We start from the raw sequence: 25,596 nt of genomic DNA, 5'->3' as shown, positions 1-25,596 counted from the left end.
ATTTGACACACCCAAACACACACTCAGATGTAAGGCTTAGTACACACACACACGCACGCACGCACGCACGCACGCACGCACGCACGCACGCACGCACGCACGCACGCACGCACGCACGCACGCACGCACGCACACGCACACACACACACACACACACACACACACACACACACACACACACACACAGTCCATTCATATACAATACACACCTACTCTATATACCAGCCTAGATACAGTACATGGAGTCATCAGACACACATTCCCATGCCCCAACTTGATTACCACGTAATAACAGGATCATGAATTCTGAAGCATCCACTGGGAGTGGTGAAGTGTGGGGGGCATGTGATAAGTAATACAATTTCAGAGTGTGGCTGTGTCTGCTGGGCTGAAGGTCAGACTAGCCACCTCTCTGAGGCTCATTTGGAGCCGTTCACCGTGACCAAACAGGAAGCTAAGCCTGAGCACACTTTAGTAATATTACATCAAGATGAGGAGGGAATGCTGCTGACAGCTGTGACCGCCTATTAATTATCCTTTCCTAAAACTGTGACTGTGTGTGCGTGTTATTCTCGCACTGTGAGAAAGCGAAAGAGCATCATGCCTGTTTGCGTGTCACAATGCCCAATCATTCGCATCAAATCTGTTCTTCCCATGCAAACCATGTTGTTTAATAGACCTGCTTTATGAGTGAAGTAATTAATTTCCTTGTTTAAAAATAAATAAATATACAGTATTTTACCAGGTTAGTTGACTGAGAACACATTCTCATTTACAGCAAAAACCTGTGGAATAGCTACAGGGGAGAGGAGGGGCGAGGAATTAGACAACTGGAAGCTGGGGATGATTAGGTGGCCATGATGGTATGAGGGCCAGATTGGGAATTTAGCCAGGACACTGGGGTTAACATCCCTACTCTTATGATAAGTGCCATGAGATCTTTAGTGACCACAGAGAGTCAGGACACCCGTTTAACAGCACCCTTTTGACCATAGAAAATAGTGCCTCCTACTGGCCCTCCAACACTAAGGGAGAATGGAACAATAAGGGGGAATGGAACACTTATGGAGAATGGAACACGAAGGGAGAATGGAACCCTTAGGGAGAATGGAACACTAAGGGAGAATGGAACACTTAGGGAGAATGGAACACTAAGGGAGAATGGAACGCTATGAGAAGAATGGAACACTAAGGGAGAATGGAACACTTAGGGAGAATGGAACACTAAGGGAGAATGGAACGCTACGGGGAGAATGGAACACTAAGGGGAGAATGGAACACTAAGGGGAGAATGGAACACTTAGGGAGAATGGAACACTAAGGGAGAATGGAACGCTACGGGGAGAATGGAACACTAAGGGGAGAATGGAACACTAAGGGAGAATGGAACACTTAGGGAGAATGGAACAGTAAGAGACAATGGAACACTAAGGGAGAATAGAACACTCAGGGAGAATGGAACACTAAGGGGAGAATGGAACACTTAGGGAGAATGGAACACTAAGGGAGAATGGAACACTAATGGAGAATACAACACTAAGGTTCAACAAGAGCAGGTTCTATATACTGTCCATCTGTCTGTCCCTTCTCTCTCTCCTTCTCTCCTTCTCTCGCTCCCTTCCTCCTCTCCCTTCTATCTCCTTCTCTCCTCTCCTTCCCTCCTCCTCTCCTCTCCCCTGGTCCTTCTGATAGTGAGCGGGGCCTCAGCTCAGCGTGAATAAGATGTTGGGTGCATGGTAATTGAATAGGTATTGATTGCACTGCAGCGTGGCATACAAGAGGCCAATGAAGACCCGAGGAACAGAATGAGGCACCACCGACCAACTGACTGTGCCTCTCATCCCACCTTCTGCAGGAAACACACAAACCCAGCACGGCTTACAACACACTGACCAGCTCACAGAGACAAGTAATTGTAGATGACGTTGTATTGATACGCTACATCACCAAAAGTATGTGGACACCTGCTCGTCGAACGTCTAATTCCAAAATCATGGTCATTAATATGGAGTGGTCCCCCTTTAACTGCTTTAACAGCCTCCAGTCTTCTGGGAAGGCTTTCCACTAGATGTTGGAACATTGCTGCAGGGACTTGCTTACATTCAGCCACAAGAGCATTAGTGAGGTCGGGCACTGAGGTCAGGCACTGATGTTGGGCAATTAGGCATGGCCCACAGTCGGGCTTCCAAATCATCCCAAGGGTGTTCGATGGGGTTGAGGTCAGGGCTCTGTGCAGGTCAGTCAAGTTCTTCCACACCGATCTCGACAAACCATTTCTGTATGGACCTCGCTTTATGGACGGCATTGTCATGCTGAACTAAGGGGCCTAGCCCGAAACATGAAAAACAACCCCAGACCATTATTTCTCCTCCACCAAACTTTACAGTTGGCACTATGCATTCGGGCAGGTAATTTTCTCCTGGCATCCGCCAAACCCAGATTCGTCCGTCGGACTGCCAGATGGTGAAGTGTGATTCATCACTCCAGAGAACGCGTTTCCACTGCTCCAGAGTCCAATGGCGCTGAGCTTCACATCACTTGGCATTGCGCATGGTGATCTTAGGCTTGTGTGCGGCAGTTCGGCCATGGAAACCCATTTCATGAAGCTCACGACTAACAGTTATTGTGGTTACTTTTCTTCCAGAGGAAGTTTGGAACTCGGTGGTCCCAACTGAGGACAGACGATTTTTACGCGCTACGAGCTTCAGCACTCAGTGGTCCCGTTCTGTGAGCTTGTGTGGCCTACCACTTTGCAGCTGAGACATTGTTGCTCCTAGACGTTTCCACTTCACACTAACAGCACTTACAGTTGACGGGGGCAGCTCTAGCAGGGCAGACATTTTACAAACTGACTTGGTGGAAAGGTGGCATCCTATGACGGTGCCACAGTGAAAGTCACTGAGCTCTTCAGTAAGGCCATTCTACTGCCAATGTTTGTCTATGAAGATTGCATGGCTGTGTGCTTGATTTTATACACCTGTCAGCAACAGGTGTGACTGAAATAGCCGAATCCACTAATTTGAAGGGGTGTTCACATACTTTGTATATATAGTGTATGGAACCATTGTTTTGTAAGCATCAGTAGGTACTAGGCTTGAGCAGTATACCGTATATACCAGATACCAGGGTATTTGGAAATAGCCACGGGATGTTTTTTCAATACCTTCAAACTATTTGTATTTGTAGCTACTTTACAAGGAAATACCTGCAATCAACTTGTGCAATACAAAATCATGGTGGTCCCCAGTCACCTGTCACATTATTATGAAGCTCATGGTGGTCCCCAGTCACCTGTCAATTCATTATGAAGCTCATGGTGGTCCCCAGTCACCTGTCACATCATTATGAAGCTCATGGTGGTCCCCAGTCACCTGTCACATTATTATGAAGCTCATGGTGGTCCCCAGTCACCTGTCACATCATTATGAAGCTCATGGTGGTCCCCAGTCACCTGTCACATCATTATGAAGCTCATGGTGGTCCCCAGTCACCTGTCACATCATTATGAAGCTCATGGTGGTCCCCAGTCACCTGTCACATTATTATGAAGCTTATGGTGGTCCCCAGTCACCTGTCACATCATTATGAAGCTCATGGTGGTCCCCAGTCACCTGTCACATCATTATGAAGCTCATGGTGGTCCCCAGTCACCTGTCACATTATTATGAAGCTCATGGTGGTCCCCAGTCACCTGTCACATCATTATGAAGCTCATGGTGGTCCCCAGTCACCTGTCACATTATTATGAAGCTCATGGTGGTCCCCAGTCACCTGTCACATCATTATGATGCTCATGGTGGTCCCCAGTCACCTGTCACATCATTATGAAGCTCATGGTGGTCCCCAGTCACCTGTCACATTATTATGAAGCTTATGGTGGTCCCCAGTCACCTGTCACATCATTATGAAGATCATGGTGGTCCCCAGTCACCTGTCACATTATTATGAAGCTCTTGGTGGTCCTCAGTCACCTGTCACATTATTATGAAGATCATGGTGGTCCCCAGTCACGTGTCACATGGTGTTTGTTTACAAGCACACAACAAGAGAGCCTTGTCACTCACTGTTGTGCAGCATGCGCCAGGTGATCTAGTTACAGTATGGAATTCACTACTATATGTTTTCCTGCTAGATATCTTACAACTATTAAGTTAACTGTTTCAAATGTGCTAAATGCTCTGCAGTTGGGCATTTGATTTGCTAAGTGGTTAGCTTCCAATTTCAAGCATTCGCTTGGTAACAGCAGAGAACCCCCTTCTGGATCAAGAGCCTTGCTGGCTAATATTTGTTTTGTGCATGCAGAATACTGTGAGTAGCATTTTGTTGTTACTTGTATACCAGTGGTGGTCGGTGCTGTTTAAGATGAGGGAGGATTAAAAAAAAATTATGAGCATGGCATTATTTCTATTACAGCATATTGGATGACTGTCATTCATATTCCATTCACCCAGCTCAATGTAAAATTGATAGGTTTAGGCTACTTACTACATGATACAAACGTTTTCCCTATACCCATCACGAGGTTGCTACAACCTAGCCTATGAATGAAAGTTTACAACATAGATGCACAGGTCGAGATAAATTTGAGTAATCAAGGTGACAGACATTGACACATTCAATGCCACCGTGCACAATCTTGCTTGCATCTAGCTGATCTAAGGTGTAATCATTAGTCCAACAGTTCAAACAAGAGTTTATATTGGTCAAATTCAGGTATGTTCCGTTTGCATCTGTTTAAGATATTTTTTCAACAGAATTGGCGGAATGAATACACCCTTGATCACATGCAAACACAGTTCACTTTCAAAGCAGCCAGATCATTGTATAATTGCTTCTTGCATCTACTCGCTCTCCTCCGCTCACCTTTTCCCTTTGCTTGTGGACTTCAGTGCACAATGCATCAGCTGTCTGTGACCAGGCGAAAAAACTTTCCAAGCCAAACCTTCATATCATAACCGCTACACACCACTTACATCGTTGTCACCATATTAGCTAACGTCAAGTCAACAACATAGCTAATAGAACTAACGCATTAGTAAACCCTCTACAATCATGCAGTACAGTGTACAGTTAGCATGCAGTTTAGCAGTTAAACCGGCGGGCCCCTGTAGCAATAAATTAATAAAACCAAAAGATTACCTTGACTTGGAAGAGTTCCAGTGTTGGATAGCCATAGCCAGCTAGCTAACATAGCATCCCTCTCTGTTTCAGCCGGGTGAGTAGGCTAAACTAGCTAGCTAGCTGCATTTGCTAGCTAAATGAAAGGGGGGGAAATGAAATATATCTAGCTCTTTCTCTCTCTCTCTCTCTCTCTTGCATCTCCTTTTTTTTATGATATGTATTTGTTCAAAACAGTTTAACTATTGTCTTTCTCTCTCTTTGAGTCAACTACTCACCACATTTTAAATACTGCAGTGCTTGCTAGCTGTAGCTTATGCTTTCACTGCTAGTTTCATTCTCTGATCCTTTGATTGGGTGGACAACATGTCAGTTCATGCTGCAAGAGCTCTGATAGGTTGGAGGATGTCCTCTGGAAGTTGTCATAATTACTGAGTAAGACTATGGAATCACAAGTCTCATAGGTTTTGTATTGAAGTCAATGTACTAGAGGAGGACGGAAACTAGCTGTCCTCTGGCTACACCATGGTGCTAACCTACAGAGTGCTGTTGAGGCTACTGTAGACCTTCAATGCAAAACGGTGTGTTTTAATCAATTATTTGTGACATGAATATATTCAGTATAGTTTCATCATTTTTTCACTATTTTTCCATATACTTGTTAGCATTACTAAACATTAGATTACGTAGTGTTAGTGAGGTTTGAAAACAGCACCCCTTGTGTTCAGTGCTGGTATTACCGAATATCCCGGTATGGCACAAGGTCGGTATGAAGGTATGACAATCTGGATACCGCCCAAGCCTACTAGGTACTGTAGGGAAGGTTAAGATTGACTCTATTGGTCTTGGGCACACAATGTCTATATATTAGTAATCAGCACGAATGAGTGACGGCAGAGGGAAAGCATCTCCTAATGGTACACATATCTTCAGACAGAACAGCCTCCATTACCCTGTAATGGATCAGAGGCACTGTCATATTTCACTGTGATGTTGCCATTAGGCTGCCATACAGGGCTGCCATACAGTATCAGTGTGCTCTGTAAAGGAGGATGGAGATGTCTGCTAAGGAACAATAACCTATTGTCTTGTCAGCATCTCGTTGCTATGCACATGCCAAACCCTCCTGTACCCCAGGGAACTCAAGGAGTTAAAAACACCATAGAAATACTGCTGCATGAGGAGGAGCTTGGATTTCATTTGAGGCAGGGCCTCGCTATCTATTGCAGTGCCAACATATGACATCATCATATATAGGCTAATATTGTTTGTACTTTATTTTACGATACTGTTTTCACTGGTATACACATGGAGTTTATATGATAATAATAGGTATTTTCATGTAATTATTCAGAGAATGAATCGTAACTGTAATGAAAAATCGGGAATGAATCAGATGAACAATTTAAAGGTGTAGCCTCACTTCATTCACAAAATAAGATTTTTTGAAGTTGTACTCTAGCTAGGTAGTGGAGACAGAGGGTGTATGGGCGTGTGGGCTCTGATTGCCAGTATTTAGTAGAGATCTGTAAATGACAGTCTCTCCCCAAGCCAGACCATTCCTGCTGGCCCCTCTGCTGTTTCATTCATTCATTGCAGGGGGAGGATTGTAGCTACAGTCCTAATGCGATGTGGACAGACAGGCAGTGTGCAGGCAGGCCAGCCAAGCTGATGCTGAGCCCATGGCCACGCATGTGTGACAGAGACGCATAAGCTGCAGTCAGCGTCCTGAGAGGTGAACCAGGGAGAGGCAGCTAAGCGGGCCGTGCAGCCAATGCGGGGCGAGCACTGGTTGTCATGGGAACACATTGATTATTTAACAATTTGGACGAAGCCTGTGCCCTACGCTTGCCAAGGTTTAGTGGGAGTCTTTGTAGCTTTGCAGTCCCGAGCCAACTCAGTGCTGTAAGGTGCAGTGCTGTTTTGAGATAATACATGAGGAAACAAGAATCATACATTAATAGATGGACGGATGGAAGGAAGGAGGGAGGGAGGGAGGGAGGGAGGGATGGAGGGAGGGAGGGATGGAATAAGGGATGGATGGATGGAACAAAGGATGATGGATGGATGAAAATAGTGAGGGAGGGAGGGAGGGAAGGAAGGAAGGATGGGTGGATGTAGGGAACGAGAGATGTAGGGAACGAGAGATGTAGGGAGGGAGGGAGGGAGGGAGGGAGGGAGGGAGGGAGGGAGGGAGGGAGGATGGATGGATGGATGGATCAATAAATCGATAGATAACAATTTGGAGGACACTAATGTGAACACATGGATGTATACAGATAGACATGAGTGTTTTTGTCTGTTATGTTGGTCATTTGGGATTGGTTGGTTGTAATGGTTGTACAGTCAGTCCTGTTGGGAGAGCAGCCTGAGCAGGGTGTGTGTGTATGTGTTTGTCTTTATGTGTGTGTGTCCTCTCCAAGCCTGCCCTGAGTCCTGAGCTGCAGGTGGACAAAAGTGAACAGCGACAGATGGCTGGGAAAACAGCATTTAATGATTACTGTTTGAATTAAAAGGAAATCAAGGGATTTTATGATAATCTTATCCAGATTTGGTTAATTCCCCCCATGCAGCTCAGTCACACCCTTATACCACATTTGGACGGTCGCCAACCTTTTTAACCGACGTCCTCCCCTGTTACCCTCTGCCCTTTCACCTCATCCACCAGCCATCCCCATTTAACCTCCACAATCCCTGATACACACACACACACCCGCACACACACACACACACACGCACACACACACTCACATATTTACACACACACACACACACACGGCACTGTACCCTGGTATTGCAAATGTGTGTTTATCTTGACCTCTGTGAGCCTAGAGATCAGACTGTGTAAGCCTCTCTCTCAAGGACGTGGCCTGTCCAGGGCTCTCTTAGTCCCAGCAGAAAGAACAAGCTGTAGCTATGTCATAAAGCTGTGTTGCCCTGGCCCCACGGCCCCACGCTGTTGCCCTGGCCCCACGGCCCACGCTGCTCATCAGCCCTCTCCTCCTCCAACCCAACTCCCACTTCAGAGACAACACACCACTCTATGGCGGATTTAGGATTACACACACAGAGATTATTTTCCCCTTTCTTTTTGTTTGCTTGTTAAGGGTGATACAGATACTGGGATTACCCGCTTCAATCCCAGATTGAATTTTTATTTTTTAGACGGACAGTCTTGAAACCCTATGAGGTTTATATATTTTTTTATTATCATTGATTAGCCGGCTAGGAAGTAACCTCTCTGCTGCTTTTGATAAACAATTTTGTTCCTGCTGTTGTGCTTGTCTTTTGTGGTCCCTTGGCTGTGGCACTGGATTCAGTTCGCTAGTTTAGTCCAGTACAGTGACAGAGCAGAAATAGTCCCCACTGTGGCCCTCAGGCTCCGTCTCTCTACTGTTCACTGGCTGTTCACTGGGACCTATTGGCTGTGGGGGATGAATAGACCTCTTAAAGGCCTGGGTGTCTCTAGTCTATGGTGCTGTGGCACACTGTGCATATCTAAAACACACACACATACTTCTAAAAGCATGTAAAGGGAGCTGCTGCTACCTTAAACCTTTTGGTTTAGGTCTGATAAGAACATTTCTGCCCTGTATTTTTATGATAAATAGGAAATGCCTAAATGTGTGCAGTACATGAAAGACGTGCACACACAAGCACTGTCGCGAGTATCTGTTCATCCATATGCAGGTTACAAGCCATGATTGTGCCGAGTGAGGGACGTCACAGCTCGCCAGAGCCATGAAACTATACTGCAGATCTGAGGAAGAGGTCACGTCTACAGTATGTAGCTTTTACGCTGGATTTTAAGAGGCGTTTGCGTGATAAGAGAAGTCACCGAGTGAAAATAAAATAACGAAGCTCTGGAACGATAACGAGACAAACTGGGGTTTAGCAGCTTGCATGTTGGATAATGAATGATGTCAATCAAAGGGAGTGAGGCTTAAATGCACACACATACACCTCTAATTGTATGTCTGTGTATTTATATACCATGGCCCAGCATCAAAGGACTTATAACTGGAGCTGTGTAATAAATTGTGTGGTTCTTTTCTCTCAGGCTGTGACCTGTTATATTGGAGTGTTGCACCGCACGTGCACCTCCTGTGAGTCCTGTGTGAAAGAAGTGCCAGGTATGAATACAAGAGCCGTGTATGTAAGGGGAAAACTTTTTCAAAACTTCTCTCAAGTGAACCTTCGATGCCGTCGCTAAGGTGGAGAGACGCTACGGAAATAAATGAACGAACGAGAGTCTGTGCCATGAAAGCAATCAGCCCGTAGCTGCAACGACCCCTTGACGCATTTAAAGTAGTTAGGTGTATATGTAATATGACAGGCCATAGGCTGCCACATCACGCAGCCAAAACATGGAGAATGCATGTGTGCTCATCGTGTGTGGCGATAGAGGTTGGAGGAACAAGATTAGAATCAATGGGGATCAATAGGAGTGGCTCCACATCAAAAAGCCCTAAGAATCTGGTAATGTGTGAATAGTGAATACTGGAGGTAGACATTGAGGGGAGGCAGGGGGGTGTGGAGGTAGTGAGGGACCAGTAGCTCCTTTCTGCTGGACTTCAGGCAGCCTTGGTCCCCTAGCTGCCACAGAAGCAGCATCCCCAACAGCTCAATCAGATCAATAGAGAGAACAGCCAGTGGTCCAACATTCCAGACTTATAAGGAGAGGCCATTACGCTCTGTGTCCATTCCAGTCTACTGGTGCTATGTCCTGCTCCTCCTCTGTCTTCTTCTCTACTGAGAGCTGCTAGTCTTTCTGTAACATTTAACTGAGAACAGCATTCACATCAGATCCTTGCGAGGGGACGTTTTCTAAGAAGAAATTATGTTGATAACTGCTGCTGTGAGAGGCATGTCTTTGCAGTGCCCTCTCCTGCACTCTGTTTTTACTTGTGCCCCCTCCACAGGACCAGAACATCTCCTCTGATACAACATGCATGAGATGTTGAGAAATGAACGCCAGCCACTAGGGGGCGTAATGGAGCCTGAACAGTCGGATTGAGATCTATTTCTGATCAAATCCAGGAATGGATCAGTTTTTGTGTCTTACTGACCTTATAGACCAGCCATATTCAACAGGAGGACTGTGGTCCGGATCCAGACCCAGAGTGAGGTCAATACGGGCCACGGGTCACGATTTCTTTATGAACTCAGTCAGATCTCAACCCCTGGTATTATATGAACACACATAAGACATGGCAACATTTTTAGAATTGCAGGAAATTAGCTTTAAAGGGTAACTCTCAACTCCGATTTCAGCCTTGCCCAACCTCTTCAACAACAAAAAAATGCTTTCAAGTGAGAGGTTGTGGGTGGGGGGAATTGCTCATAAATATTCATTTTGGGTGTGGTTAAACGTAGTAGATCCCAACACCTTCTCACTAAAGCATACTTACCAGAAGTCCACTGTCAGGCTATGATAATAAAATGATGTGCATCGCGAACATATACGTCTCACATTGATAAGGCGCCGAGTTCCTGCCATCTATTGCCACTTGCAGTGTAAGTTGGAATCCCAGTGTGCAAAAAAAAACGTTGAAGTGTGGATTTACATTTATTGCGGTATTGTGTTGGGAAGAAAAGTGCATCATCATCTTGAAAATGAATATTAGGGGCTCAATTCAATCCAACCTGCACTGCAGTATTTACGCAGTAGCTCTTTTTTTGACAGATTGGGAGGGGGTACTGTATAAAAACCTACAACAGGTATGCTTTCACTTTTCAGAATTAGAAGTGTGTGGGCACGGGATGAATATTGTAAATGAAGGATTTGAGAAACAAAAAAAGATAACTAACCCATGTGGGATTAGAATTCGCAACCATTGAACTATGAGCCAACTTTTCTTAACGGACTGCACCACAATTCACTCATAGCCATTAGGGAATAATACGAGTTGACATGACTACCGTTGTCGTTTATTTCTTGTTACGAAGGGAGTGTACATCTAGAAGGGAGTGTATTTCATACCGAACCCCTCGAGATGACGTAAACATCATGATGTCAATGGTAGAGTTGAACTACCAAAAGAGCTAGATTTACTACTAAAAGACCAAAATATATCACTTTTGCAACGAACTGTCAAAATGAAGACCAGAATTGACGTGTTTCACAATAACTAATAACTTAAACATCTGGTTTTCCCTGGAAAGAATCGCAGTGCTAGAGGCGTTACTACAGACCCGGGGTCATTCTCATAGGACGGTGCACAATTGGCCCAGCGTCGTCCGCGTTATGGGAGGCAATCAAAACATAGACGTAGTGTTGGATGCCAGACTTCAAGTTGTCATTTCCAGCGATTTACAACAGGTAGTGAAAGTAGCGGAGAGGAAGAGATGATTGTGATATCCTAGGTGATGGCCCACTGGTCCCAACACACACACAGTTTGTTCAAATGGAGTCTAACACAGAAACAGGCAATAATAACACCACTGGTCTCTTTTCCCCACTCCTCATTCTCAGTCCTCACACCTACTGTAGCCATCATCCACCCATCCCCAGCGAGACACACACGAGACTGTTCCCATGGCATTCACTTACTGGCTCCTAGCTGCCACACACACACACTGAGGTAATGTTGTATCTCTTCATCTATCTTTGCAGGCGAACCCTCCCCCTGTCATCGTCAACGCAGACTCACTGGATGCAGGCCCTTATGTAACTATACATTCTGTTGTCTCTCTGTGTGGATGGAGTATCTATTCTCTTGCCTCTCTGTGTGGATGGAGTATATATTCTGTTGTCTCTCTGTGTGGATGGAGTATCTATTCTGTTGTCTCTGTGTGGATAGAGTGTCTATTCTGTTGCCGGTCTGTGTGGATGGAGTATCTATTCTGTTGCCTCTCTGTGTGGATGGAGTATCTATTCTGTTGTCTCTCAGTGTGGATGGAGTATATATTCTGTTGTCTCTCTGTGTGGATGGAGTATCTATTCTGTTGTCTCTTTGTCTGGATCGAGTATCTATTCTGTTGCCTCTCTGTGTGGATGGAGTATCTATTCTTTTGTCTCTCTGTGTGGATGGAGTATCTATTCTGTTGTCTCTCTGTGTGGATGGAGTATATATTCTGTTGTCTCTGTGTGGATAGAGTGTCTATTCTGTTGTCTCTCTGTGTGGATGGAGTATCTATTCTGTTGTCTCTGTGTGGATAGAGTGTCTATTCTGTTGTCTCTCTGTGTGGATGGAGTATCTATTCTCTTGCCTCTCTGTGTGGATGGAGTATATATTCTGTTGTCTCTCTGTGTGGATGGAGTATATATTCTGTTGTCTCTGTGTGGATGGAGTATCTATTCTGTTGCCGCTCTGTGTGGATGGAGTATCTATTCTGTTGTCTCTCAGTGTGGATGGAGTATCTATTCTGTTGTCTCTTTGTCTGGATCGAGTATCTATTCTGTTGCCTCTCTGTGTGGATGGAGTATCTATTCTTTTGTCTCTCTGTGTGGATGGAGTATCTATTCTGTTGTCTCTCTGTGTGGATGGAGTATATATTCTGTTGTCTCTGTGTGGATAGAGTGTCTATTCTGTTGCCGGTCTGTGTGGATGGAGTATCTATTCTGTTGTCTCTCAGTGTGGATGGAGTATCGATTCTGTTGTCTCTCTGTGTGGATGGAGTATCTGTCTCTGTGTGGATGGAGTATATATTCTGTTGTCTCTCTGTGTGGATGGAGTATATATTCTGTTGTCTCTCTGTGTGGATGGAGTATATATTCTGTTGCCAGTCTGTGTGGATGGAGTATCTATTCTGTTGTCTCTCTGTGTGGATGGAGTATCTATTCTGTTGTCTCTCTGTGTGGATGGAGTATCTATTCTGTTGTCTCTCTGTGTGGATGAGGTATATATTCTGTTGTCTCTCTGTGTGGATGGAGTATATATTCTGTTGTCTCTCTGTGTGGATGGAGTATATATTCTGTTGCCAGTCTGTGTGGATGGAGTATCTATTCTGTTGTCTCTGTGGGTGGATGGAGTATCTATTCTGTTGTCTCTCTGTGTGGATGGAGTATCTATTCTGTTGCCTCTCTGTGTGGATGGAGTATCTATTCTCTTGCCTCTCTGTGTGGATGGAGTATATATTCTGTTGTCTCTCTGTGTGGATGGAGTATCTATTCTGTTGTCTCTCTGTGTGGATAGAGTGTCTATTCTGTTGCCGGTCTGTGTGGATGGAGTATCTATTCTGTTGTCTCTCAGTGTGGATGGAGTATCTATTCTGTTGTCTCTTTGTCTGGATCGAGTATCTATTCTGTTGCCAGTCTGTGTGGATGGAGTATATATTCTGTTGTCTCTCTGTGTGGATGGAGTATATATTATGTTGTCTCTCTGTGTGGATGGAGTATCTATTCTGTTGTCTCTTTGTCTGGATCGAGTATCTATTCTGTTGCCTCTCTGTGTGGATGGAGTATCTATTATTTTGTCTCTCTGTGTGGATGGAGTATCTATTCTGTTGTCTCTCTGTGTGGATGGAGTATATATTCTGTTGTCTCTCTGTGTGGATGGAGTATATATTCTGTTGCCAGTCTGTGTGGATGGAGTATCTATTCTGTTGTCTCTGTGGGTGGATGGAGTATCTATTCTGTTGTCTCTCTGTGTGGATGGAGTATCTATTCTCTTGCCTCTCTGTGTGGATGGAGTATATATTCTGTTGTCTCTCAGTGTGGATGGAGTATCTATTCTGTTGTCTCTCTGTGTGGATGGAGAATCTATTATTTTGCCTCTGTGTCGATGGAGTATCTATTCTGTTGCCTCTCTGTGTGGATGGAGTATCTATTCTGTTGTCTCTCTGTGTGGATGAGGTATATATTCTGTTGTCTCTCTGTGTGGATGGAGTATATATTCTGTTGCCGGTCTGTGTGGATGGAGTATATATTCTGTTGCCGGTCTGTGTGGATGGAGTATCTATTCTGTTGACGGTCTGTGTGGATGGATTATCTATTCTGTTGTCTATGTGTGTGGATGGAGTATCTATTCTGTTGCCGGTCTGTGTGGATGGAGTATCTATTCGGTTGTCTCTCTGTGTGGATAGAGTATCTATTCTGTTGTCTCTGTGTGTGGATGGAGTATATATTCTGTATGGTCTGTGTGGATGGAGTATCTATTCTGTTGTCTCTGTGTGTGGATGGAGTATATATTCTGTTGTCTCTGTGTGGATGGAGTATCTATTCTGTTGTCTCTCTGTGTGGATGGAGTATATATTCTGTTGCCTCTCTGTGTGGATGGAGTATCTATTCTGTTGCCTCTGTGTGGATGGAGTATCTATTCTGTTGCCTCTCTGTGTGGATGGAGTATCTATTCTGTTGTCTCTCTGTGTGGATGGAGTATATATTCTGTTGCCTCTGTGTGGATGGAGTATCTATTCTGTTGTCTCTCTGTGTGGATGGAGTATATATTATGTTGTCTCTCTGTGTGGATGGAGTATCTATTCTGTTGTCTCTCTGTGTGGATGGAGTATATATTCTGTTGCCTCTCTGTGTGGATGGAGTATCTATTCTGTTGCCTCTCTGTGTGGATGGAGTATCTATTCTGTTGTCTCTCTGTGTGGATGGAGTATATATTCTGTTGCCTCTCTGTGTGGATGGAGTATCTATTCTGTTGTCTCTCTGTGTGGATGGAGTATATATTCTGTTGCCTCTCTGTGTGGATGGAGTATCTATTCTGTTGTCTCTCTGTGTGGATGGAGTATATATTCTGTTGCCTCTCTGTGTGGATGGAGTATCTATTATGTTGCCTCTCTGTGTGGATGGAGTATCTATTCTGTTGTCTCTCTGTGTGGATGGAGTATCTATTCTGTTGTCTCTCTGTGTGGATGGAGTATATATTCTGTTGTCTCTCTGTGTGGATGGAGTATCTATTCTGTTGCCTCTCTGTGTGGATGGAGTATCTATTCTGTTGCCTCTCTGTGTGGATGGAGTATCTATTCTGTTGTCTCTCTGTGTGGATGGAGTATATATTCTGTTGCCTCTCTGTGTGGATGGAGTATCTATTCTGTTGTCTCTCTGTGTGGATGGAGTATATATTCTGTTGCCTCTCTGTGTGGATGGAGTATCTATTCTGTTGTCTCTCTGTGTGGATGGAGTATATATTCTGTTGCCTCTCTGTGTGGATGGAGTATCTATTATGTTGCCTCTCTGTGTGGATGGAGTATCTATTCTGTTGTCTCTCTGTGTGGATGGAGTATATATTCTGTTGTCTCTCTGTGTGGATGGAGTATATATTCTGTTGCCTCTCTGTGTGGATGGAGTATCTATTCTGTTGTCTCTCTGTGTGGATGGAGTATCTATTCTGTTGCCTCTCTGTGTGGATGGAGTATATATTCTGTTGCCTCTCTGTGTGGATGGAGTATCTATTCTGTTGCCTCTGTGTGGATGGAGTATCTATTCTGTTGCCTCTCTGTGTGGATGGAGTATCTATTCTGTTGTCTCTCTGTGTGGATGGAGTATCTATTCTGTTGTCTCTCTGTGTGGATGGAGTATCTATTCTGTTGCCTCTCTGTGTGGATGGAGTATCTATTCTGTTGTCTCTCTGTGTGGATGGAGTATATATTCTGTTGCCTCTCTGTGTGGATGGAGTATCTATTCTGTTGCCTCTCTGTGTGGATGGAGTATATATTCTGTTGCCTCTCTGTGTGGATGGAGTATCTATTCTGTTGCCTCTGTGTGGATGGAGTATCTATTCTGTTGCCTCTCTGTGTGGATGGAGTATCTATTCTGTTGTCTCTCTGTGTGGATGGAGTATCTATTCTGTTGTCTCTCTGTGTGGATGGAGTATCTATTATGTTGCCTCTTTGTGTGGATGGAGTATCTATTCTGTTGTCTCTCTGTGTGGATGGAGTATCTATTCTGTTGTCTCTCTGTGTGGATGGAGTATATATTCTGTTGCCTCTCAGTGTGGATGGAGTATCTATTCTGTTGTCTCTCTGTGTGGATGGAGTATATATTCTGTTGCCTCTCTGTGTGGATGGAGTATCTATTCTGTTGCCTCTCTGTGTGGATGGAGTATTTATTCTGTTGCCTCTGTGTGGATGGAGTATCTATTCTGTTGTCTCTCTGTGTGGATGGAGTATCTATTCTGTTGTCTCTCTGTGTGGATGGAGTATCTATTCTGTTGTCTCTGTGTGTGGATGGAGTATCTATTCTGTTGCCTCTGTGTGGATGGAGTATCTATTCTGTTGCCTCTGTGTGGATGGAGTATATATTCTGTTGTCTCTCTGTGTGGATGGAGTATCTATTCTGTTGCCTCTGTGTGTGGATGGAGTATCTATTCTGTTGTCTCTCTGTGTGGATGGAGTATATGTTCTATTGCCTCTCTGTGTGGATGGAGTATATATTCTGTTGCCTCTCTGTGTGGATGGAGTATATATTCTGTTGCCTCTCTGTGTGGATGGAGTATATATTCTGTTGCCTCTCTGTGTGGATGGAGTATATATTCTGTTGCCTCTCTGTGTGGATGGAGTATATATTCTGTTGCCTCTCTGTGTGGATGGAGTATATATTCTGTTGCCTCTCTGTGTGGATGGAGTATCTATTCTGTTGCCTCTGTGTGGATGGAGTATCTATTCTGTTGCCTCTCTGTGTGGATGGAGTATCTATTCTGTTGTCTCTCTGTGTGGATGGAGTATATATTCTGTTGCCTCTCTGTGTGGATGGAGTATCTATTCTGTTGCCTCTCTGTGTGGATGGAGTATATATTCTGTTGCCTCTCTGTGTGGATGGAGTATCTATTCTGTTGCCTCTGTGTGGATGGAGTATCTATTCTGTTGCCTCTCTGTGTGGATGGAGTATCTATTCTGTTGTCTCTCTGTGTGGATGGAGTATCTATTCTGTTGTCTCTCTGTGTGGATGGAGTATCTATTCTGTTGCCTCTCTGTGTGGATGGAGTATCTATTCTGTTGTCTCTCTGTGTGGATGGAGTATATATTCTGTTGCCTCTCTGTGTGGATGGAGTATCTATTCTGTTGCCTCTCTGTGTGGATGGAGTATATATTCTGTTGCCTCTCTGTGTGGATGGAGTATCTATTCTGTTGCCTCTGTGTGGATGGAGTATCTATTCTGTTGCCTCTCTGTGTGGATGGAGTATCTATTCTGTTGTCTCTCTGTGTGGATGGAGTATCTATTCTGTTGTCTCTCTGTGTGGATGGAGTATCTATTATGTTGCCTCTTTGTGTGGATGGAGTATCTATTCTGTTGTCTCTCTGTGTGGATGGAGTATCTATTCTGTTGTCTCTCTGTGTGGATGGAGTATATATTCTGTTGCCTCTCAGTGTGGATGGAGTATCTATTCTGTTGTCTCTCTGTGTGGATGGAGTATATATTCTGTTGCCTCTCTGTGTGGATGGAGTATCTATTCTGTTGCCTCTCTGTGTGGATGGAGTATCTATTCTGTTGCCTCTGTGTGGATGGAGTATCTATTCTGTTGTCTCTCTGTGTGGATGGAGTATCTATTCTGTTGTCTCTCTGTGTGGATGGAGTATCTATTCTGTTGTCTCTGTGTGTGGATGGAGTATCTATTCTGTTGCCTCTGTGTGGATGGAGTATCTATTCTGTTGCCTCTGTGTGGATGGAGTATATATTCTGTTGTCTCTCTGTGTGGATGGAGTATCTATTCTGTTGTCTCTCTGTGTGGATGGAGTATCTATTCTGTTGTCTCTCTGTGTGGATGGAGTATCTATTCTGTTGTCTCTGTGTGTGGATGGAGTATATATTCTGTTGCCTCTGTGTGGATGGAGTATCTATTCTGTTGCCTCTGTGTGGATGGAGTATATATTCTGTTGTCTCTCTGTGTGGATGGAGTATCTATTCTTTTTTTCTCTCCTTGTAAATGGATGTGTCTCACAGTTGCAGCATCCTGCTGTGTTCACCATGTTGATCTATTTCATGATTTCTATTGACACTGCCCCTACAGCATGAATATGATGCAGTTATGCATTTAGTACAATAATGCAACATATTTAGATATCATATTTGTGTGTTCATTGTAAAAATATGGATATATTAGCCCAAACCAGCAATGCTATGTTTTATGTACAGGTACAGGGCATTCAGAAAGTATTCACACCCCTTTACCTTTTCCACATTGTGTTGTGTTACAGCCTGAATTTAAAATGGATTAATTTTAGATTTTTTGTCTCTGGCCTACACACAATACCCCATAATGTCAAAGTGGAATTATGTTTCTAGAAATTTTTACAAATTCGTTAAAAATTAAAAGTTGAAATGTCTTGAGTTAATCATTTTTCAACCCCTTTGTTATGGCAAGCCTAAATAAGTTCAGGATTTCACCATGAGGCCAGTGGTGACTTTGAAACAGTTACAGAGTTTAATGGCTGTGATAGGAGAAAACTGAGGAACGAGAACATTGTAGTTACTCCACAATACTAACCTAATTGACAGAGTGAAAAGAAGGAAGCCTGTACAGAATAAAAATATTACAAAACATGCATCCTGTTTGCAACAAGGCACTGAAGTAATGCTGCATAAAATGTGGCAAAGCAATTCACTTTTTGTCCTGAATACAAAGTGTTATGTTTGGGGCAAATCCAATACAACACAATACTACTACCACTCTTCATATTTTCAAGTATATGGTATCAAACACATAGAAACCATGTTTGATGAGTTTGATAGCGTTCTATTTGTTCCGTTCCAGCCAATACTATGAGCCTGTCCTCCTCAATGAAGGTGCCACCAACCTCCTGTGACAGCTTGATGAATGTTTCAGTATCGGTTATTGTGTGTAGATGGGTGAGAAAAAAAAATGCATTTAATACATTTTGAATCCAGCCTGTAACACAACAAAATGTGGAATAAGTCAAGGGGTATGAATACTTTCTGAAGGCATTGTAACAGCCATAATGAAGGAAACACCAACATAGCGTGTCTTAGTAGGGCGTTGGGCCAACACAAGCTGCCAGAAAAGCTTCAATCCACCTTGGCATAGATTCTACAAGTGTCTGGAACTCTATTGGAGGGATGAGACACCATTCTTCCATGAGAAATTCCATAATTTGGTGTTTTGTTGAAGGTGTTGGAAAATGCAGTCTCAGACTCCGCTCCAGAATCTCCCATAACTGTTCAAATGGGTTGAGATCAGGTGACTGAGACACACATCCTTTAAACCCCCTATGCTCCTTTGAGACCCCTCTTTCAAAGTCACTGAGATCTCTTCTTCTAGCCATGGTAGGCAAAATAATGGCCTGCCCAGAATTTTTCTACATGAGCCTAAGCAAGATGGGATGTTAATTGCTTAATTAACTCAGGAATCACACCTGTGTGGAAGCACCTGCTTTCAATATACTTTGTATCCCTCATTTACGCCAGTGTTTCCTTTATTTTGGCAGTTACCTGTATGTCTGTGTTCAAGTCTATGGTAATTAAAAATGATTATACTGAGTTGAAAGATCACAGTCAATGTTCTTTTATCCTTTTCTGTTTTATATTATTTGTACGATGTTTTCATGTGGGATGATGATGATGATGATGATGATGATGGTGATGTAAATTACATGTATGTGTTCTGTGTTGACAGGTAAATGGCAGTGATGGGATGTATAAATATGACGAGATCATCTTGGAAAGGGTGAGGTTCACTAAAACCTTTACAACCATTTATTATGTTCACGTCTTGTGATCAGATGTGTTCTTTTCAAAGTCTTTTGTTAAACACATCAGCTTTTCCCGCTAGATGGCAGTAAGCAGCTCTCTTTGGCTTTAAGGTTTCTCAGTACAGTAAATGTTGCATATACACTGAACAAAAATATAAACGCAACATGTAAAGTGTTGGTCCAATGTTTCATGAGCTGAAATAAAAGATCCCAGAAATGTTCCATGTGCACAAAAATCTTATTTCTCTCAAATGTTGTACACAAATTAGTTGACTTTCCTATTAGTGAGCATTTCTCCTTTGCCAAGATAATCCATCCACCTGACAGGTGTGGCATATCAAGAAGCTGATCAAACAGCATGAGTATTACACAGGTGCACCTTGTGCTGGGGACAAATAAAAGGCACTTTAAAATGTGCAGTTTTGTCACACAACACAATGCCACATATGTCTCAAGTTTTGAGGAAGAGTGCAATTGGCACGCTGACTGCAGGAATGTCCACCAGAGCTGTTGCCAGAGAATTGAATGTTCATTTCTCTACCATCATCTGCCTCCAATGTCATTTTAGAGAATTTGGCAGTACGTCCCACCAGCCTCACAACCGCAGACCATGTGTAACAACGGGGGGTGCTGAGGAGTATTTCTGTCTGTAATAAAGCCCTTTTGTGGGGAAAAACGAATTCTGTTGCTGAACCTGGCTCCTCAGTGGGTGGGCCTGGCTGCCTAGTGGGTAGGCTTATGCCTTCCAAGGCCCACCCATGGCTGAAGCCCTGCCCAGTCATGTGAAATCCATTGATTAGGGCCTAATTAATTAATTTCAATTGACTGATTTCCTTAAACTGTAACTCAATAAAATCTTTGAAATTGTTACGTGTTGCATTTATATTTTTGTTCAGTATAATATATTATAGAAAACCAAGGCAAATAATTTCTCTATCACATATGACATTTTGAATATATTACATATAGTAATTCTATACGTAGGAGTGATAAAGATTATGACGTCAGTATACATCAGTCTTTGGAACAGCAGCGTCATCGTCAGACCCCTATATGCCTCACACTGCATCTTTAAACAGCACACATATGAAATATTTCTTACGTCCTCTCCCCATACACACACACTCTCAGAAACACTGACAGTTGCACTTGTCAGTGGCAGAGTTCAGTCTATAGTGGAGGGCAGACATCCTGTATATTCCTACTCTCGTTATTCCACCCACAGATAGATGCAGGGCTGTTTTCTCCATCTCCCCCTCTGAGTGGCATTTCTGCATGCAGAGGCTTAAATAAACTAGATAAAATCACACTTTAAAAGGACTGTGGATGGGTAATAGTTGATGGTCGGGCCCAGTGCACTCCTTTTGGATTGGGAGAAGCGCACTGGGAGGCCTCTGTCCTAATTGGTTGCGACCGTTGCTCATTAATTATAGAAAAGAATAAAGCGAAGTATTTTCTCAGCTGTCTTGTTTGGAGCCTGTCTCTGCAGCTGTCAGATAGAACAGCATGCCTGGGCCCACTGGATCCAAATGGGTGCTTTGTCCTGCTGAGGGAGAGGTGGGGGGGAGGGGGGTGCATAGATATATGGAGAGAAGAAAGGAAAGTTGTGTGCCAAGTCTTTAGAGAAATGAAACTTCCCTGACTCTCATCTTCTCAGCCACTTATGAATCCGTCCATAAAAAAAAAAGATTAGACCCACACCATTTGGACTGCTTTGTCTTACATTTAGAATTAAGAGACCTGATCTCAGTATGTATACTGAACAAAAATATAAACGCAACATGCAAGATTTTACTGAGTTACAGTTTAAGGAAATCAGTCAATTTAAATAAATTCATTAGGCCCTAATCAATGGATTTCACATGACTGGGCAGGGGTGCAGCCATGGGTGGGACTTGGAAGGCATAAGCCCACCCACTAGGCAGCCAGGCCCATCCACTGAGGAGCCAGGCCCAACCAATCAGAATTAGTTTCTGCCAACAAAAGGGCTTTATTACAGAAGAAATACTCCTCAGCTCATGAAACATGGGACCAACACTTTAGATTTTGTGTTTATATTTGTGTTCAGTATAGTATAAAGCTCACTGAATGGGAGGAAAATGCACACACACACATGTATGAGAAAGTGCCGTGGTCATCAGCAATGTTGAATTCCCCTGAGAGGTCTGCATAGATCTCATGTTCCCCTGAGAGGTCTGCATAGATCTCATGTTCCCCTGAGAGGTCTGCATAGATCTCATGTTCCCCTGAGAGGTCTGCATAGATCTCATGTTCCCCTGAGAGGTCTGCATAGATCTCATGTTCCCCTGAGAGGTCTGCATAGATCTCATGTTCCCCTGAGAGGTCTGCATAGATCTCATGTTCCCCTGAGCGGTCTGCATAGATCTCATGTTCCCCTGAGAGGTCTGCATAGATCTCATGTTCCCCTGAGAGGTCTGCATAGATCTCACGTTCCCCTGAGCTTTCTGCATAGATCTCATGTTCCCCTGAGAGGTCTGCATAGAGCTCATGTTCCCCTGAGAGGTCTGCATAGATCTCATGTTCCCCTGAGAGGTCTGCATAGATCTCATGTTCCCCTGAGAGGTCTGCATAGATCTCATGTTCCCCTGAGAGGTCTGTATAGAGCTCATGTTCCCCTGAGAGGTCTGCATAGAGCTCATGTTCCCCTGAGCGGTCTGCATAGAGCTCATGTTCCCCTGAGCGGTCTGCATAGAGCTCATTTTTCCCTGAGAGGTCTGCATAGATCTCATGTTCCCCTGAGCGGTCTGCATAGAGCTCATGTTCCCTTGAGCGGTCTGCATAGATCTCATGTTCCCCTGAGCGGTCTGCATAGATCTCATGTTCCCCTGAGCGGTCTGCATAGAGCTCATGTTCCCCTGAGCGGTCTGCATAGATCTCATGTTCCCCTGAGCGGTCTGCATAGAGCTCATGTTCCCCTGAGCGGTCTGCATAGATCTCATGTTCCCCTGAGCGGTCTGCATAGATCTCATGTTCCCCTGAGCGGTCTGCATAGATCTCATGTTCCCCTGAGCGGTCTGCATAGATCTCATGTTCCCCTGAGCGGTCTGCATAGAGCTCATGTTCCCCTGAGCGGTCTGCATAGATCTCATGTTCCCCTGAGCGGTCTGCATAGATCTCATGTTCCCCTGAGCGGTCTGCATAGATCTCATGTTCCCCTGAGCGGTCTGCATAGAGCTCATGTTCCCCTGAGAGGTCTGCATAGAGCTCATGTTCCCCTGAGCGGTCTGCATAGATCTCATGTTCCCCTGAGCGGTCTGCATAGATCTCATGTTCCCCTGAGCGGTCTGCATAGATCTCATGTTCCCCTGAGCGGTCTGCATAGAGCTCATGTTCCCCTGAGCGGTCTGCATAGATCTCATGTTCCCCTGAGCGGTCTGCATAGATCTCATGTTGCCCTGAGCGGTCTGCATAGAGCTCATGTTCCCCTGAGCGGTCTGCATAGATCTCATGTTCCCCTGAGCGGTCTGCATAGAGCTCATGTTCCCCTGAGCGGTCTGCATAGAGCTCATGTTCCCCTGAGCGGTCTGCATAGAGCTCATGTTCCCCTGAGCGGTCTGCATAGAGCTCATGTTCCCCTAAGACTCCTATACCATTAAGAAGCCCGTTATCCCACTGACCTTGAGTCCACACTCCTAGAGTGGGACGCAACCCATCACTTATGCAGTAGAGCTGTGTCTGTGTGTGAACGTGTGCACGGCTGAACGCTCACGTGCGTGTATGTGTGTGTGTCTATTGTGCCTTTCTACTGTATGTGTAATCGAATCAAATCAAGCTTTATTTGCACAGCACATTTCAGACATGGAATGGAACGCAACGCAATGTTCTTCATAGGAAAAAAACGAATAAAAAACAATGAAAGTAAAAGCTGAAATATTTACTACACAACAAACAAAAGATAAAAAAGAAGATCCCTGCCTCATAACCCTTCTGCAGGGTAACTCTGGCCTGGGCTTCAGCATCGCTGGGGGGATGGACAATCCACATATCCCAGATGACCCAGGGATCTTCATCACCAAGATCATCCCTGGAGGAGCTGCAGCTATGGACGGCAGGCTGGGGTAAGTTAGTCCCCCTCTCTCTTTCCTTCTCTCTCTCTCTGTCACTCTACCATGTCCCGCCAGGCAGCCAGAGCTCTGTGTGTGTGTGTGTGTTTGTATGTGTATGTGTGTCTCTACAGATCTCTGCCACCGGGCTCTGTTTGTGTTTCCACTAAATTATGATTCACTGGGAAACCAAAGCCTAAAACAATGTATATGATATTGAGTGCTTTTGGTGTGGGGCTGGCCTGTGTGTGTGTGTGTGTGTGTGTGTGTGTGTGTGTGTGTGTGTGTGTGTGTGTGTGTGTGTGTGTGTGTGTGTGTGTGTGTGTGTGTGTGTGTGTGTGTGTGTGTGTGTGTGTGTGTGTGTGTGTGTGTGTGTGTGTGTGTGTGTGTGTGTGTGTGCATTTTTGACTAGCAGTCTGACTAACAGTTGATTCAGTCTGTATTGTAGAGCCTGTGGATTGACTGGGGTGCATGTATTTGATTCAGTCTGTATTGTAGAGCCTGTGGATTGACTGGGGTGCATGTATTTGATTCAGTCCGTATTGTAGAGCCTGTGGATTGACTGGGGTGCATGTATTTGATTCAGTCTATATTGTAGAGCCTGTGGATTGACTGGGGTGCATGTATTTGATTCAGTCTATATTGTAGAGCCTGTGGATTGACTGGGGTGCATGTATTTGATTCAGTCCATATTGTAGAGCCTGTGGATTGACTGGGGTGTGTGTATTTGATTCAGTCCGTATTGTAGAGCCTGTGGATTGACTGGGGTGCATGTATTTGATTCAGTCTGTATTGTAGAGCCTGTGGATTGACTGGGGTGCATGTATTTGATTCAGTCTGTATTGTAGAGCCTGTGGATTGACTGGGGTGCATGTATTTGATTCAGTCTGTATTGTAGAGCCTGTGGATTGACTGGGGTGTGTGTATTTGATTCAGTCCGTATTGTAGAGCCTGTGGATTGACTGGGGTGCATGTATTTGATTCAGTCTGTATTGTAGAGCCTGTGGATTGACTGGGGGTGCATGTATTTGATTCAGTCTATATTGTAGAGCCTGTGGATTGACTGGGGTGCATGTATTTGATTCAGTCCGTATTGTAGAGCCTGTGGATTGACTAGGGTTGCATGTATAGCATGCATGTGTTTTTACAGTACTAACAGCATTGTCAAATATGAACTTTGTTTCCCCTCATCTCCCCAGGGTGAATGACTGTGTGCTGCGTGTGAACGAGGTGGATGTGTCTGAGGTGGTCCACAGCCGGGCGGTAGAGGCCCTGAAAGAGGCTGGCCCTGTGGTCAGGCTGCTGGTCAGGAGAAGACAGGCCCCTCCTGAGACCATCCTGGAGATCAACCTGCTCAAGGGGCCCAAAGGTAAGCAATATACACTATGTACATGAATGAATCCTCATTGGGAGGGACAGGATTTTCTAGGCCCCTATTACTTAACTAAACCCCTGTTTCCTTGGGAAATTCCAGTTCAACTATGAAATTGGAACATAAATTGAGATTATTTCCGAGAACCTGAATGTAAGTTTCTATTCTTCACTTAGCTGTCTAAAAGGAAGTGGAATTGACCCCAACCCCTAGAGATCAGCCTGTGAACCAGTACTGACTGTCCTCTGTGTGCTTCTCACCCCCAGGCCTTGGCTTCAGCATCGCTGGGGGGATCGGCAACCAGCACATCCCTGGAGACAACAGCATCTACATCACAAAGATCATCGAGGGTGGGGCCGCGCAGAAAGACGGACGGCTGCAGACCGGAGACCGCCTGCTAGCTGTAAGAACACATCTACTCTGGACCTTCCTTCATTAACT

The 25,596-nt window shown here is 44.4% G+C and overlaps 1 protein-coding gene across 5 annotated transcripts in view; it reads left to right on the top strand.

Annotated features, from left to right (window-relative positions):
- Positions 1-25,596, top strand: part of LOC139581278 (disks large homolog 3-like) — a 97,312-nt gene that overhangs the window by 22,809 nt on the left and 48,907 nt on the right. For all 5 annotated transcript variants that reach the window (XM_071410859.1, XM_071410858.1, XM_071410857.1 and 2 more), the window contains exons 2-6: positions 11,735-11,788; positions 19,644-19,694; positions 23,674-23,798; positions 24,983-25,152; positions 25,422-25,558. In XM_071410859.1, coding sequence (XP_071266960.1) covers positions 11,735-11,788; positions 19,644-19,694; positions 23,674-23,798; positions 24,983-25,152; positions 25,422-25,558 — 537 coding nt within the window. The remainder of the gene's footprint in view (positions 1-11,734; positions 11,789-19,643; positions 19,695-23,673; positions 23,799-24,982; positions 25,153-25,421; positions 25,559-25,596) is intronic.

The sequence above is a fragment of the Salvelinus alpinus genome, chromosome 7, assembly GCF_045679555.1.
Source record: "Salvelinus alpinus chromosome 7, SLU_Salpinus.1, whole genome shotgun sequence".
In the NCBI taxonomy this organism is placed as follows: domain Eukaryota; kingdom Metazoa; phylum Chordata; class Actinopteri; order Salmoniformes; family Salmonidae; genus Salvelinus; species Salvelinus alpinus.
This window is presented reverse-complemented; position numbering and strand designations above follow the sequence as displayed.